At 35.4% G+C, this 14,873-nt stretch overlaps 2 protein-coding genes across 2 annotated transcripts; one reads left to right on the forward strand and one right to left on the reverse strand.

Annotated features, from left to right (window-relative positions):
• Positions 1 to 15: 15 nt before the first annotated feature.
• On the reverse strand, positions 16 to 8,890 carry LOC143468703 (ER degradation-enhancing alpha-mannosidase-like protein 3). The gene is made up of 18 exons (XM_076966057.1): positions 8,651 to 8,890; positions 8,310 to 8,456; positions 8,062 to 8,214; positions 7,762 to 7,915; positions 7,171 to 7,276; positions 6,742 to 6,859; positions 6,101 to 6,212; positions 5,849 to 5,965; positions 5,203 to 5,370; positions 4,957 to 5,052; positions 4,536 to 4,733; positions 4,157 to 4,308; positions 3,795 to 3,987; positions 2,871 to 3,038; positions 2,431 to 2,596; positions 1,853 to 2,041; positions 1,605 to 1,673; positions 16 to 1,466 (listed from the first exon to the last, which is right to left on the reverse strand). Exons 1-18 carry the CDS (start codon positions 8,779 to 8,781, stop codon positions 1,264 to 1,266), a joined length of 2,640 nt encoding a protein of 879 aa, XP_076822172.1. The 5' UTR covers positions 8,782 to 8,890; the 3' UTR covers positions 16 to 1,263.
• A 1,487-nt stretch (positions 8,891 to 10,377) lies between these two features.
• LOC143468360 (MPN domain-containing protein-like) lies at positions 10,378 to 14,634 on the forward strand. Its single transcript, XM_076965521.1, has 11 exons — positions 10,378 to 10,717; positions 11,198 to 11,308; positions 11,433 to 11,585; positions 11,782 to 11,862; positions 12,107 to 12,210; positions 12,337 to 12,509; positions 12,760 to 12,836; positions 12,974 to 13,127; positions 13,529 to 13,698; positions 13,827 to 13,919; positions 14,237 to 14,634. Exons 1-11 carry the CDS (start codon positions 10,499 to 10,501, stop codon positions 14,357 to 14,359), a joined length of 1,458 nt encoding a protein of 485 aa, XP_076821636.1. The 5' UTR covers positions 10,378 to 10,498; the 3' UTR covers positions 14,360 to 14,634.
• The last annotated feature ends 239 nt before the right edge of the window (positions 14,635 to 14,873 follow it).

Here is a 14,873-nt window from a genome sequence, read left to right on the forward strand (position 1 = left end):
AAGTTTCAATTCAAGTTTTACCAATTTTATGGTTTATTAGCATCTACAAACTGTGCGGATATAGTTGATCATAGAAGGAAGTCTTAAGAACAAAAAAGCACATTCACCAGGAAACAAACGGTACTAAAACATTTTCGTACACGTGACATTGTTACGTATCGCAGTCGACAGTAACAAGCATTTTCTTTGGAAGGCTACCATTTAAAAGCAGTATGGTACACAAAGCGATCATTGAACAAACAATACCACCAACAGATGCTGCAACTCGGATTGTAATATGAGGCATACTTTCTGCTGAAAAGTACAAGTATTGCACTTCAAACAAATTATGAAAGAACTGCAACAAAGAAAAAACACACAATATTTCTTAATATGCTAAGACAAATGTATTAATAAGGAAAATGCTAAAGCTAAATGCTAAAATAAGACGTCAGAAATGGCCCACTTACATTTCAAAGCAGAAAAAGCTAATCAAATCACTGGGCACTGCAGTAGATGAATTTCACAAGCAGTTAATACACAATAGAAGCTCATAAACTGAAAATTTCTGTTAAACTGAAGCAACTAAATAGGTCATGGCAAAAAACACCAACGAAGTTATATCAATTAAAACAACCATTGTCATGGGTCCCTTCAGGTTCGAGTAAACAAGCTACCACTGTATTTAGTAAAACAACTGATCAAAGCACCCAGTTAGGACTTAAACGTACCATGGAGACAATGGCTATTAGCAACAATTGTTGTGAGAATGAAAAACTGGAGGTCTATGACTCTCAGTAACGATGTCAGAAATGGCGTTTAAAAAGTGCAAAGTTTTCATCAACATCCAGGTATGAGAGATATTTTGCCTGGCTCTATACTTAAAATAGAGAAGGCATAAAGGCAAAGACAAATTACAAGACAAAGAACGCCTTGAATTTCAGCGACAAAAAAAACATGAAAACACGACACTATCTCTCATAAGAATTTTAAGCTGCTGCCAACAATCAGACAAACAAACATTGGCAAAGAAAGAAACTAAATAAGAGAACTTCAATGCAAAATCGTAAAACGTTTTAAAGACTAGCAATCATGGGCTATGCTTTCACCATTACTATTCGAAAAAGAACTCAATAAAATGAAAAAAGTTTTTGACAAACAAACGTTTCCTACTTAAAAACTAGCAATTTCTAAAAGGGTTTCAACAAAGAAAATATGTTAAATAGTTTGTAATATATGAAATTGCACTATCACAAAGGCAAACAAAGAAAACTTAGGTAAACATCATAACTCATCTCTTTTGTCGGATTCACTGAGTTCAGTTTTACATTCTTCACCTTTGGCCTGTTTCGGCCTTTGTACCGAAGACGTTTTTTGATTGTTATTCTTCTCAGTTTGTTTAGATTCTGAACCAGATAGTTCCATTCCTGGCCTATAGATTGGTGGTTTTTTGTTTTTCTTCGTTGTGTCAGGATCGTTTGTGGAGTCTTCAGTAAAAATAAAGCATGCTGATATCATTTTACAGATGCTGGGTTATTTATTGACATATATCTTGCAAAAAATATGACGGAAACGGAAAGACACTGAGTATTTAAATCATCAAATATCACAAACATGAATCTTACCTGCATATACTTGTGCTTTTACAGGAGAAGTATTTTTCATGGATAGATGATCTTTTAAGAGAAGTTCATCTGCAAAAAAAGCAAACAATGTTACTCTTTGCTAATACCTCAATTAAAGAAAATTTTTTAGTAAGCTGTGTACGACAAGCACTAGCATGTAATTTAACAAAAAGGTCAAAAATACCTGCTGTCGTGTCACACCTTTATCATATAATCATTTACATTCATGTAAAATTTACGACACTTACTTAAAGGTTTCAATTTGTTCGCTAACATCACTTTCAGCGGTTGTTCCTTTATTGCTTGTTCAATAGCCGCATCTCGCAGCATGTTGCCCTCATGGCTAAACAGGAACACGGCAGGTATCGACGTTTCAGTTTTTTCATCCCCCGCCATTGCAAAGGGCGAGCTCGTTTCAAATGAACTCACAGCATTATCTGTGCCGAATTAAAAAAGACGATTGATTATTACAGTCTTGTCACAGAGATGATTTGCTCACAGTGCTTTCTTCTTCACAAATACAGAAATCTGACTGACATTTGAACATCTCGTCTGACATCTTGTTCTCATCATCTCTAATTCAACGTTTTTTTGTGCAAAAAATGAATATATACCTTGGATTTTGCTTTACAAAACTAATATTGCAAGGCGACAAACCAAAAAGACAAGTATTAAGTGGACAACGCTTTCTCCATAAAAACAATGTTTTCTGACATGTACAGGGCACACGCACATGGTTGTTTCAGAATCAGGCAAAAATTCATATTCATACTTTTACGTTGTGTCAAGAAAAAATGGAACCTGAAATCAATCATGTGCGACCAACCTATTATTATAACACCAATTCCACCAGCCTCTTCAATCCTTTTTGCTTTCTGCACAAACATGCACTGGCCTCTCTGTGCGAGGACAATCTTTCCTTGGACTGATTCGGCGTTACCGAGAGGAACACACGCATCGTAAGGATCCGCTATTTCTACCTCTCCTTCCACCTAAAAATGAAATTATTTTCATCTGATAAAGGAAACATCCTGGAAAATTTGTGAATACAATAAAGTTACTTCAGTACTATTTTACATTGAAGGTAACGTTATTATTATTATTATTCACAGTGGAAACGAAAAAAAATGCAGGTATTAAGAATTGTACATGTTCAAACAAGTAGAATTGAGTGCACTGTAAATGACTGTGTATACTACCAGTAATCTGAATACATCAAACAATAAAGAAACATAACACAACATAACCCGCATTAAATACTCGTACCCCTTCTATATTTTCTAATCTTGGCCCAAACTGAGCGGGGCCACCTCGGAATGCAAGTGAGCCCAAGAAAGGATGACTTATGAGCTGGACATGGACTGGCTTGTTTGCCACTTCACTTTTTTCCATCTTTGACAATTCGATCATCTCTTGCATAAACAAGGCACCCTCCTGGATGCAATGGCATCAGAATTAGTTGCTTCTTGTTTTGAAGCTAAAATTATAAGTGTCTGACTGTATATATATTAGGATGTTTCATTTTTTCACCATTTTGGAATTTAAAAAAGCTTGGGGTCTCCCTAGGCGGTATTTTGGGCACAATGAAAGAATCTAAACTTTTTTTTAATTTATGACGTCATTTTGAGGTTGCACCCCCTTGTTGAAGTTTCAGTGGAGGTGCATTGTTCTAATTTGGCGATATCTTGGTAACCGATTGAGCTAGGGCCATTATCAAGATGTCAAAAGATGCAGAATGGCTGGTTTCCTATAACCACTCAATACATTTTAATTGCATTTTCGCTCTAGAAAAAAAGTTAAGAAAAACCTAAGTTTTGACATATTTTGTATGTTGGGAACTACATTGTGATTTGCATAAAAAATATGTCAAAACTTAGGTTTTTCTCAAATAACTTTTTTTCTAGAGCGAAAATGCAATTAAAATGTATTGAGTGGTTATAGGAAACCATTCTGCATCTTTTGACACCTTGATAATGGCCCTAGCTCAATCGGTTACGAAGATATTGCCAAATTAGAACAATGCACCTCCACTGAAACTTCAACAAGGGGGTGCAACCTCAAAATGACGTCATAAATCAAAAAAAAGTTTAGATTCTTTCATTGTGCCCAAAATACCGCCTAGGAAAACCCCAAGCTTTTTTAAATTCCAAAATGGTGAAAAAATGAAACATCCTAATATATATGTATTACTGTGGCATCCTTCACTGAAACCGCAGAGTTTTGCTCTTGCATCAACTGCACTTTTCCATCTTCTAGCATTAAAATTTTTATTCCCATCTTCCTGAGGATGTCAGTGTGTTGCTGATTTCCAGGTGTAAATTCTTTCGCTAGCAGCTGTCTCTTTCCGTTCCAGGTCATGCGAGTTTCGGTTTGCGTATTTCGGCTGAATAAATGTGTTTCTGGTAATGACGTTTGTCAACAACTGTTCCAAGCATAATTACAATTTTCAACCTTTCAGATATGATAAGATCGAAAAATCGGAAGCTCAGATAAAACAGGTCATAAAGAATCTCATTAACCTGTACATCTGAAAAGTTAACACAAAAACACACCATTGTCCAGGATTGAAAGACTTTATTTTGTTGATGTGATTTTGGGTTTTCTCTCTCAACTCTTGGATTGTTTTCAAGCTGTTTGTACGGACATATGCAGAGTTCACACAAGATCGCTCAAAATTTTCAGGGGCATTAACAGGTGATGTTACCTGAAAATAATATTGGAACAGTTTTAGTCTAAAGAATAAAAAATTGATGGAACATTTCAAGATATATACAGTATTTTGAGAATCATGTAAGTCAATTCATCATTAAATGGACAAAATCTCTCAATAACATGTAAGCTAATATAAAGCAAATCACAAAAACTGGCATGTCATTTTTTTATTATTTGATAAAAAATATTCAAAAAGCAACAAACGTAACCGAAAATAACCTCTTCAAAAGTTGAATTTGGCGGAGTCCTTAGTGAAAGCTTCAATGGCAGAATGTGGGCTTCGGTAGTGAGAATATAATCTTCTATGTCAATTCCAAGTGGCTCAGACTCAGGAGCAAATAAAAGATAAAGATATTTGAACATCTCCGCAAGGAAGTATGAGTCCATTCTATCTTCATGAGTAAATGTCCTCACGTCCTTCATAACGGAATTATGATATTACATAATATTACATAATTATTACATAATATTATGCATTAATTGTGCATTGTCAACTACAAAAATCATAATTAGTCAAAACATAGTTAGTGGTTGACACATAACACAGGAACTATGATTGTTTCAAAAACTGTAAGCCATAACACCAAAACAAAAATATTGAATGACTAATTTGTGTACTGAAAATAGTTTGTTCACAAACCTTAATACCAGCAAATCCACATTTTACTCGAGCTTTCTTTTCAAGATTTTCGATGATGGTTTTGCCAACCTCAAGATAATAGGGATCTTTTGTTGCCTGTACGATTGGGCATTGAAAAACGCATTTGTAAAAATTCCTTTTAAAAATGGTAAACACAACAGCAAAGGATAGAATTAAGAAATCTAAGACACTAAAAAAGTTTCACAGACAAAACTATAAATTCACTTTGAAAAGATAAGAAATTACCTTATATAAAAGATAGGTGCTCTCAGCAAACTCGGGTCTAAGAGGATACTGACCCCAGTGAATGTCGAAATTTGTTGTAAACGCTTCCGGTAGAAATGTATGACGAGTGAAAACTTGATAAAGGAGTTCATGAGTTTCTATCGCCGATTTTACATCACCTTTCAACACCTGAATATTAGTGAAAAAAATGATTTAGATGACATGACACCCTGGCTGTGATGTAACTTTACCTAATTACATGATTAATAAGCAACAAGACAGCGAGTTTTTCAGCCAAGTTTTTTCAGAGTTTTCAACGAAAATTTCACCAATGGTAGGTTCCAGGTTAGCATTTGGTTTTCGAAAAAGATATGTAAAAGGTGAAAGGAATATTCGTCAAACAAATATACTGGCAAATATCCTCCTTCTCACCATGAAATAACTTTGAAGAGACATCACATAAAAATATACAAAATAAGGGGGGGTGTAACCACTACAAAGGTTGAAAACTAAGCCACTGCTAACTCCATTAAACCCCAACCCGTGAAATAATTGTTCCTTCACGAAAGCAACATTGATTAAATATGTTAAATTAATATTTATACATTCAGAAAAAATGACCAATCACACTGATATCTAGGTTTTGTTTTTGAAATCATAGACGTACTTGAAGTCCAGGCCAAAATGCTGAAAGAGCGTCAACAAAATTCCGAGCTGACGTGGTTGGTTTATGCATAAGCACATCCACCACTAGAGGGCCTTGAGCACAGTATTGTTTGATAGCCTGTAAAAAGCTTATTATTTATAAAAAATATATAATTAAAAAGATGGCTTATACAGTAAAACAAGGAATAAACGATAAATACATGAACACTTAAGTTGTGAAAAGCAAGTTGGCCAAAATCGATTTGTGCTTCACCTGATAATGAGTGTTGAATCGCTCTAGAAACGTTTCATCTCCGAGAAAAATATAGGCTTTAAGGAGGTACTCGTAATATGAGTCAATGCCAGCCCCTATTCCGCTCTCCTTTCTAAAAGTTATGAAAGAGTCAACTTTAGTCGTGTTTTCCATATACAAATTTTGCTTTATGATGTAACACGACAAAAATGAAATGTATGACGATTTGAAAAACTGTCAACTAACTCATTTCATAAAAATCTTAGCAATAATTTAGTACTGCTCAAAAGGCTGGTTCGCAACAAGTGCTATGTAATTATGTTATATCCAGAACATGAATGATTGCTAGTGTAACTTAAAATTAGTCAATAAATAACTTTCTGTGTAATAATAAAGTATCCAAATCCGCAACACATATAAATTGGTACTTTCAAACTAGTGCAATAGTGTTAACAAATTGTCAAAGTGAGCATAGTTTCACGTTAATGTAATCTTGTTAATGTTCAAAGTTAATGTTTTAACTTTGAACAATTGCAATGCAATGAAATATAATGTAATATCTTATATGTATAATGCTTGCAGAGTTTTGATGAAGATTAATATTACACCAATAAGAAATACCTAATTTGCTCAATTTCTAAAACAAATATGAGTATCCCCACCTAACCCAGTTCCCATTTTCAACATTAAGTACAGTCCCCATCAGATCTGACGACCGCTGACGTCGTGACCATAGATAATCCATCGCTGCTCGAGCTCGGGTTTCGTAAATCGGGTCACCTTCAAACGGAAAAGAATTGTCAAAAAATTTAGTTCCATGCTCAGAAGATTAATTAATGCCTACATCAAACGGTAATATTAATGGTTTTACAAGCCAAATGCCTGAGCAAAATTATATGTATAGTTACAGCAAGACAAAGACTATAATTATATTGGACTATTACAAGACAAAAACAAGTAATTCTAATTTGTAACGCTAATGATCATGTTTAGATTTTTGTACCAGTAACATTGAATTAGACCATGAAAATGCCTTGTTTCACGTGACAGATAGATATACATTAATTGCCATTTAAACAAAAATTGCTCACCTGTGTATCTTGACAAAGCAGCCATTTCAAGGATCATTGTACCAGCACAAGCAGTGCATGTGTCTCTGTCCCTCTCTTTTCTAACTGCACCAGTCAGCAGATTTATCTTCAAAACAGAAAAAGGTTGTGAAATGAGGAAGGACCATTGTGATAAGGCAAACAGACCACAACTTATCTATGCTTGTTTGAAAATTTGAAGTTTAATGAATTTTTGAAACATGACAATAAGTAGATGTTAGAGTTAAAAACAAACAACCATCGAGCAGCTTCTACGTATAATGTTAATACTTCACACCACTGTTATATTGAAGTTTAACAATTACGACCATTCAAAATTATAGATATCAATCAATCATTTATTTTTCGTCAAAACCGCGGTGGGGACGGAAAATCAAACCAGTTGTTACTAACACACGCCAATGAACGGGAAAAAGTGACAAAGCCGAAAAGGCTTAAAACGTGTTCAAAAATAATTAAGGCAATAATTGCTGGAAAAAACTAGCACGGCCACTAAACCCATTATCAGTATCATAACTCACAATACTGTTGTTCAAAATACAATATTTTCAATTAGTTACAATAAGAACTTACTCGACTTAAAGGCATGCCTGATGTTGTGTTAAATGCTGGCAGAAGACGATCACCAAGTTCTTTGGCCAATGTCAGTAGCGAGCCATTATACCACTTCATGCGATTATGCCGCTCTTGTATTTCCAGTGCAGCAGAATGCCCACCAAGAAGACCACTATTATATATACACAAACACATGAATAGTAAATTTTGCTTTTGATGCCAAATTCAGACCATGTTGACAGTTTTGTGGTTTGGGTTGAAAAAAATTAAATTAAGAAATGCAGTCTGAGGTAAGCCTGTGGCTTGAAATTTTCTTACCCAAGCATTCGAATGTTCGTTTCAAACACAGATATGGAAAGATCAGCGTTGAAGTTGACATCTCTCTCCACCTTCCTCACGGCATCTTCAAACTCATCGTACAGACCGAGAACAGCTAAAGTGTCTAGGGTATCAACCAGCGTCAGAGAAAAGCTAAAAAACAAATGTACATGGGTGATAAACTTTGACCGTAAAACAAGTCGGTCAAATGCAAGATGATGTAAAACATTCATTGAGGAAAAGCTCACTTTCCAAGAGCATCATCCACATCTCCTCTTGAAGGAGTGATCCCACGCACTCTCCCTTTACAGGCGATTGGCATCAGCTCGTCGGCAGGATAAGCGTTCCTCATATAGGCACCATATGCATGATTAAACATCTCAACAACCTTGTCCCTATGGAAAGCAATGTAAAGAAACAATGAACTGCAATTAGGTAGGCAGCAGTTGAAAATAATTATCAAAACCACATATTCAACACATAGCTAAAGCCAAACTCAATAACTATATATATCGTAATCGTTTTACTGTATATCATTAAGAATATAACAAACAATTAAATATATCATTAACTTGATGACTAAAATTACCTGAGTTCCAACCGACTCGAAGTGGTGATGTTCTTGGGTCCCCAAACTGGACTTAAAATAGCTATGATGGCAACAAACCATAACAGGGTCCTCTTTCGACGCCATAGTTGGCAAATTGGAAAATTTTCCATTAAACGTTTCCTAGTGTTCTAATGGGCTTGCCATAAATTTGCAAATTGATACTAGCCTTACATCAATGCATCCAGCGTATGTGCTAAAACTTGAAAAAAATCATGTATAAACATAACACTGAATAGCTGAATCACGAATGTATTTTCTTGTAGAGTAGATAAAGGTTTCCCGAACTAGGGCCTGCAGACCACTAGGGGTCAGTGACAACATCACAAAAAATATAAAAAGTCAGACGTATACATACTTGCCGCATTAATTCATAATTGAAATGATTTCGTAAGCTTTTGCAATGGTATTTAAGCAACCTCATCCGTCCTATTCATGTTGTTAATGTTTATTAATAAACGTGATATTTATTTTTTGTTTTGTATTATCCTTCAATGCCGGCTGCGCAGAAAAAGTTGACCCGACTGGAATAACACATTCACAAAAAGGGGTGCGCAGCCCAAATAGTTTGGGAAACACTGGAGTAGATGAACTCATTATAGTAAAACTACAAAGTACAGTAGCCTATAGACTATAACACGAATGCATAGTCCCAACTGGAAAGTACGACAGTTTTAACGAGAAATCATGCGTGCAAACATTTTTGGCGTGATGGCGTGCACAGAAGCCTTAATTTTTGTTTATTTACTACAAATTGGCATTCAAATAAGCAGTTTTCCTTTGTTTATTTAGCATAAATCGGAGTGTTGATGAATCTTATGGGTGCAAGTGCCACACTTTCTACTATGGCAGTAAGTATTGCAGTTACAGTAAGCCTACGTCTATATTGGTCGTAGTGGACGACAGGAACGCATATATAGTCAGATTGTGATACTGTAGGCGGGTCTAGTATACCAGATGATAGGCCTATCATAACTCAAGTAGCTGGGGTCTAGTATACATAAGGCATATTCTGTTTTCGTGCACCTGTATACTAGTCCCTTGTAGGCTACCTTGGTCAGTGCGTTTTTCGTGGCAGCTTCACACTCGAGATTATATCCAAATAAACTTTTTGCACACTTAATTTTAAATAGGTTAAACCTTAATTTCTGGACCAAATGAATAGCCACTTAATAGTACTGTAGTATAAATTTACCCTTGCTCCTATAAACATCAATTAAGCAAGAACTATAGCTAAATTTCATCTCATTCTGGCAAGCTTTTACCATCTCAAATCAAATATTGTACCACTACCATACTTCATCCAACAAATGCTACGCTTAAGCTAGAGTACAATAACCACGAAAGAAAAAACTCCAACATCAGAAAAAACAACAAAATGCTGTCCTGAAAGAAGCTGTACGTCAGAATAACGTCACCTATGTTATCAAACTGGATACCGATTTGGTCAGGCTAGCAAACAGTATTTGTGGAAAATCAGTTTGCTATCTTTTTAAAAATGAAATAAAAATCAAATGCAAGCAAGCAAAATTATAAAAATAAAATTTAACAACATCAAAAAAAAACTAAAATGTGTAACAAAACCTAGATCAAAACTGAAAATTATTTGGCTATTTGCCATTTGCCACGCATTTTGCTAACGCAGTTAGTGTTTTTCGGTTTAGGGAATTTTCGAAAGCTTGCGTTTCTTGCTTTAAACTTTTCAGGGACTTTATTGTTTTTAGTTAGTGGTTATAACCATTAACCACAAGCTAATAGGCGTCTAATCTAGTAGGCAAGCCTGTAGGTCAACAGATAAGGTCACTTTATTTTTTAACATAATTAACAAGAATGGACAGTGAATCGACTCCTGTAAGCCTGACTGCTGTTCCAACAGTTGTTTCCACGCCGTTGGTTGCTCCTTCACCGAATATATCGACGGCGAACCGAAGTGAACTAGAAAAAACCAATACACACATAGCCAAAAGAAGCATTTCAAAGAACGACGAGAAAGAACTTGATTCAAATGCAGATGACACAGAAAGTTTGGATTCCAACAGCAGCAAGAAGGTAGATCTTTGAAGTTTTGGTGTTTAGAAGTAACGTACTGTATATACAGCATAAGTATGAAACGCAAATTCAGATTGCAGAAACACAAATTTTGGCGTGACAGTGTGCACTATAACCTCAGTTGTCTCTTTATTTGTTATTAATAGCCATTCAAACAATAACTATAATTATTGGTAAGCTTGATAGTTTATTATAAATCTAGACAGACTGGTAAATGTAAACAAGTTTATCTAGACAGTAAATGTACAAAAGTTTACTGAACACATTGACAAATGGGGTATAGTGCAGAAGTGCATAACCGCAGGATGCATTTGTATACTAGACCCCAGCTGCTCATATTGTGTTGTCACTTGGTTGCGCACTTCTACACTAGGCCCGGTAAATGTTGTTTATGTTCGTGCCATACTTTCCGTCATTGGCATCTTGCGTTTCAGCTTATTTTGTCAAATTACAATTAATCTTGGAGTTAATTGTACTCAGGATGTATCTCCACGCTATCCTCGCAACACTTCCCGAAGCGTAACTATGCAGACGCTCTTGCAAGAAGGTGTTCTTGAGCCCGGACATGCAGTATTATCCATCGATTACTTGGTATCACTTCACAATGTTGTTTAGATAATTATTTTGTATTTCCATATGAATTTATTTTGATACTGTAGTTCATTGACGTACATTTATAGATTTTGTGATGTTTATTACATAATTTTTATTCTAGGGCCAAAAATATTGTGGAGACTTGCTAACAACAGGAAAAATTCTGTGGGAGAACTCGCATTTTGCATCGCCAAGCTCATGGGCAACTCACATAAAAAAGAAAGTCAATCCATCGAAAAAGTCTGGCTGCGGTTGGAATTCTGTTAAATACAAAGTAGGTGTGTTGTATTTTTCCATACAGTACTCATGTGGGTTTTAATTTACTTCAATCAGTGTCTTTATCAGTAATACTTGTCTCTTAAGTTCTTCAAATTTAGGAATTCTGTGCACATTTTAGATAATTTCCAAATAATGCTAAAATACTTGAGTAAAAAGGAAAAGGAATATCCACTGTAAAACTAATTTTCTAGGGAAAAAAGTTGGACAAATTAAAGTCAAACTGGGTTCGTAAGAATAACCCAAGCCTTTCCACTGGACTTTCACCGGCTTCTGTAAGTTTAATACCGAAATAAGTTGTAAAACATTTAAACTATTTTTATGCTTTATTACACTTATTGACTTCGTGTAACCTTGAATTTTCAATTTAATCTTATGTGCAAATACTTAGCATGCTGAAATCGCTTTTAAAAACTATTTTTATACTTTATTACACTTTTTAGCTTTGTATAACTTTGGATTGTCTAGTCATTTTTATGTGCAATTATATATTTAGCGTACTAAATTCACTTCTTTCAGAACGTGGATGATGATTATGCAAATCAGACTCAAAACACATATGTTGACAACAGAATGATGAGAAAGATTTTGAGATTTGCTGACTTAAAACAGCATACTAATACGTAGGCAGCATAATTATCTAGGCAAAAACCTTACTGCACTGTAGTACTAAACCTGTTGTATTTGTATAGCATTACCAACTTTCATATTAAGATTCAAGTGCGTACTTTACACTTTCATAACTGAAGGGATCCCAACACTATGGTGGAGTATGAATGTTTCAATGAGAATGCTGGAAAGCCCCAGCCTTTTACAGTGATGGTATCAACTTCAGTGCTTCTGATGATTGACTTTCATTGCCACCTGACAACCAACGAAGTGGTGGGCTACTTGGGTGGAAAATACGACCCTGTTAAGAAATGTATTATAATAATAAATATAATAGTAGCATATAATGTAATACTGTGTATAGTACGATCAACTCAACACATCTAAATGCTTTGGCTTAAATTTTATTCAATATCTGTAAAACAGTGTGAGATCCACCTAGTACAGAATCTCTCCTGTTTGAAATGTATAAATAATGAATAGGGATGAATACATATTTGCAGAATTGCAGTAGCGTAGGTAGACTTCTATTCACTATTGCATATGTTTACTGCCCATCACAGGCTTGTATTTAATGCAAACATTTCCGTGTCGATGCAAGCTCGGTGACCACGACAATGCTGGAAGTATTGAACAGGAGGTAAACCTAAGCATAAAAACTATCGTGCAAGTATTTTTACATCTTAATCCTGTGCTTGTGTTCATTTGTTGATAAAACTTGGTTATTATTTGATCCTCGTTTCATTTTTTACATTGTGTTGATTGCTTCGCTGTCAGATCGCTAACAACCTGATGATGCGAGGTCTTTCCAGGGTAGGTTGGTATCATTCCCACCCAACGTCAGCGGCGTTGCCCACTCTTCGAGACATTGACGTTCAGTACGAGTTGCAAGCTACTACAAACGCCCACCCGGCAATTGGATTCATTTGTGGTACTGTTTTTCAGTGTAATGGCGATAAATCTTATCTGATTATGAACGTTACAGTATTCAAACTGTGATTGTTTGTGGTTTGAACTTGTGCATTTACCGGCTTGTCCAAATGTAAGACTGTATGCATTTCATTGTGTAATATATTAACTCTTAAAAAGTCTCCAAGGGCTTTATTTTGGATACAACTTAATTTTTACAGTTGTTTATATGTTCTCTAACTTGAACACTTAAAGTAGACTTTCTAGTATGAAGTGACGCTTATAAAACCAACCAAGATGCAACAACTAAAAGTCGTCTTACAGAAAAGCATGTTAATATTATAGTTATCGAGCTTACTGCCACTATGTTCGTATTATCCTGATTATGTTTATTTGTGAGTTGCCAAACATATTTCTATGAAGCGCCATTTGATATGAGGGATATGACCCGGAGTGAGTCAGCCTACAGTGCATTTTGGGTAATTTACCCGCATGAACACAGCCAAGACGCAGTTTCGTTCGGTATGCCAATGAAACTGATGTACACTGAATGTCCAGAACAAACTATTCATCCTGACCTTTTGAATGAAATGGTACTTATGCTCATTTTGTCTTGGTAATCTGTTGGAGAATACATAAAATTTACCTTAACTACTTGTCAATGCAGTATCGTTATAATATGCTCAACCTGAAACCTGTTTATCTTGTTCCTATCCTGTAGCGATTGTTGATTGAGTTCTACAAGCATCAACCTGATCTGATTATTTTCAACAAACTGTGGAATGGGGTTATGACCTACCTTGACAAGATCAAAGTAAGCATTGGCGTTGATTTTCAACACTGGAATAAGATCGTTGATCGCAGATAATTTCATGTTATCTAATCTATTGTCAGCTGTTGCTGTAGAATACGCAGAAAACCGTAATTTGTTCGTGGTAACCCATTAAAACTGGTTTAGTTGTAATTATTATTTTGTAAAGCCGATTAGTAATTATTTCTTATCAAAATAACAACTAAACTTTCCAAATTGTTTTAGAAATAAAATTCACATACATGCAATTCCTAGGAAACCACGCAGAACATATTTCTTAACAACACTCATACATTTGCTCGTGTGTAATTAATTTTCAGCTCTGCATGCAGAGGAAGCTATCTAAGGATCAATCCGGAGCACAACTGATGCAGTTTGTTCATGACTTACTCACCAGCGTGTCTCCTCCTCCTGCTCCTCTTGCTCCTCCTGCAATAAGCTAGCGAGTAGACACAGCACTGCCATTTGGTTTTGACTATGCTTACACCTTCCTTTTGTATCAAGCTAAAGTTTCAAGCCAGTTGAATTAACCTGACATGATTTAACCTAACTGAACTGCCAAACCAGTCACCATTGCTAGGTGCTGCACATCCTGTTTTATGCATCATTATGTACTAAGATCAAACCTTTCTGTTTTTGGTTTCATATTTTGCAATTTCCGAATACCGGCAATTTCTTACTCTGTTGCCATAATTCAATACAATTAGTCAATTACGCATTTCGCTGCAATAACTTTTGAATTTTCAGGTTAGTAACATTGGTTATGCAAAGGTATAAGACTTAGAATTCCAGTTAAAAAAGTGCAGTTGCAAGCATTTCTGATGATCATTTCCTACAACTTCTGTGTGGGATTGCTTGCGGCAGTATACAAGCAAGATGCATAAAATACAAATGCCAGGGTGATTGGTAGACCAACTAAAGGTTGTATTGATGAGACGGTTTCAATACAATAAAGAC

Source organism: Clavelina lepadiformis, chromosome 8 (assembly GCF_947623445.1).
Source record: "Clavelina lepadiformis chromosome 8, kaClaLepa1.1, whole genome shotgun sequence".
In the NCBI taxonomy this organism is placed as follows: domain Eukaryota; kingdom Metazoa; phylum Chordata; class Ascidiacea; order Aplousobranchia; family Clavelinidae; genus Clavelina; species Clavelina lepadiformis.

Coding starts and splice junctions, on each gene's coding strand:
- LOC143468703 (XM_076966057.1), bottom strand. CDS start 8,781: ATGGAAAATTTTCCAATTTGCCAACTATGGCGTCGAAAGAGGACCCTG. Junction 7,277..7,761: donor CAGGCATGCCTTTAAGTCGA/GTAAGTTCTTAT, acceptor TCTGTTTTGAAG/ATAAATCTGCTGACTGGTGC. Junction 5,053..5,202: donor GCACCTATCTTTTATATAAG/GTAATTTCTTAT, acceptor CCAATCGTACAG/GCAACAAAAGATCCCTATTA.
- LOC143468360 (XM_076965521.1), top strand. CDS start 10,499: ATGGACAGTGAATCGACTCCTGTAAGCCTGACTGCTGTTCCAACAGTT. Junction 11,309..11,432: donor TATTATCCATCGATTACTTG/GTATCACTTCAC, acceptor TTTTTATTCTAG/GGCCAAAAATATTGTGGAGA. Junction 11,863..12,106: donor CTGGACTTTCACCGGCTTCT/GTAAGTTTAATA, acceptor CACTTCTTTCAG/AACGTGGATGATGATTATGC.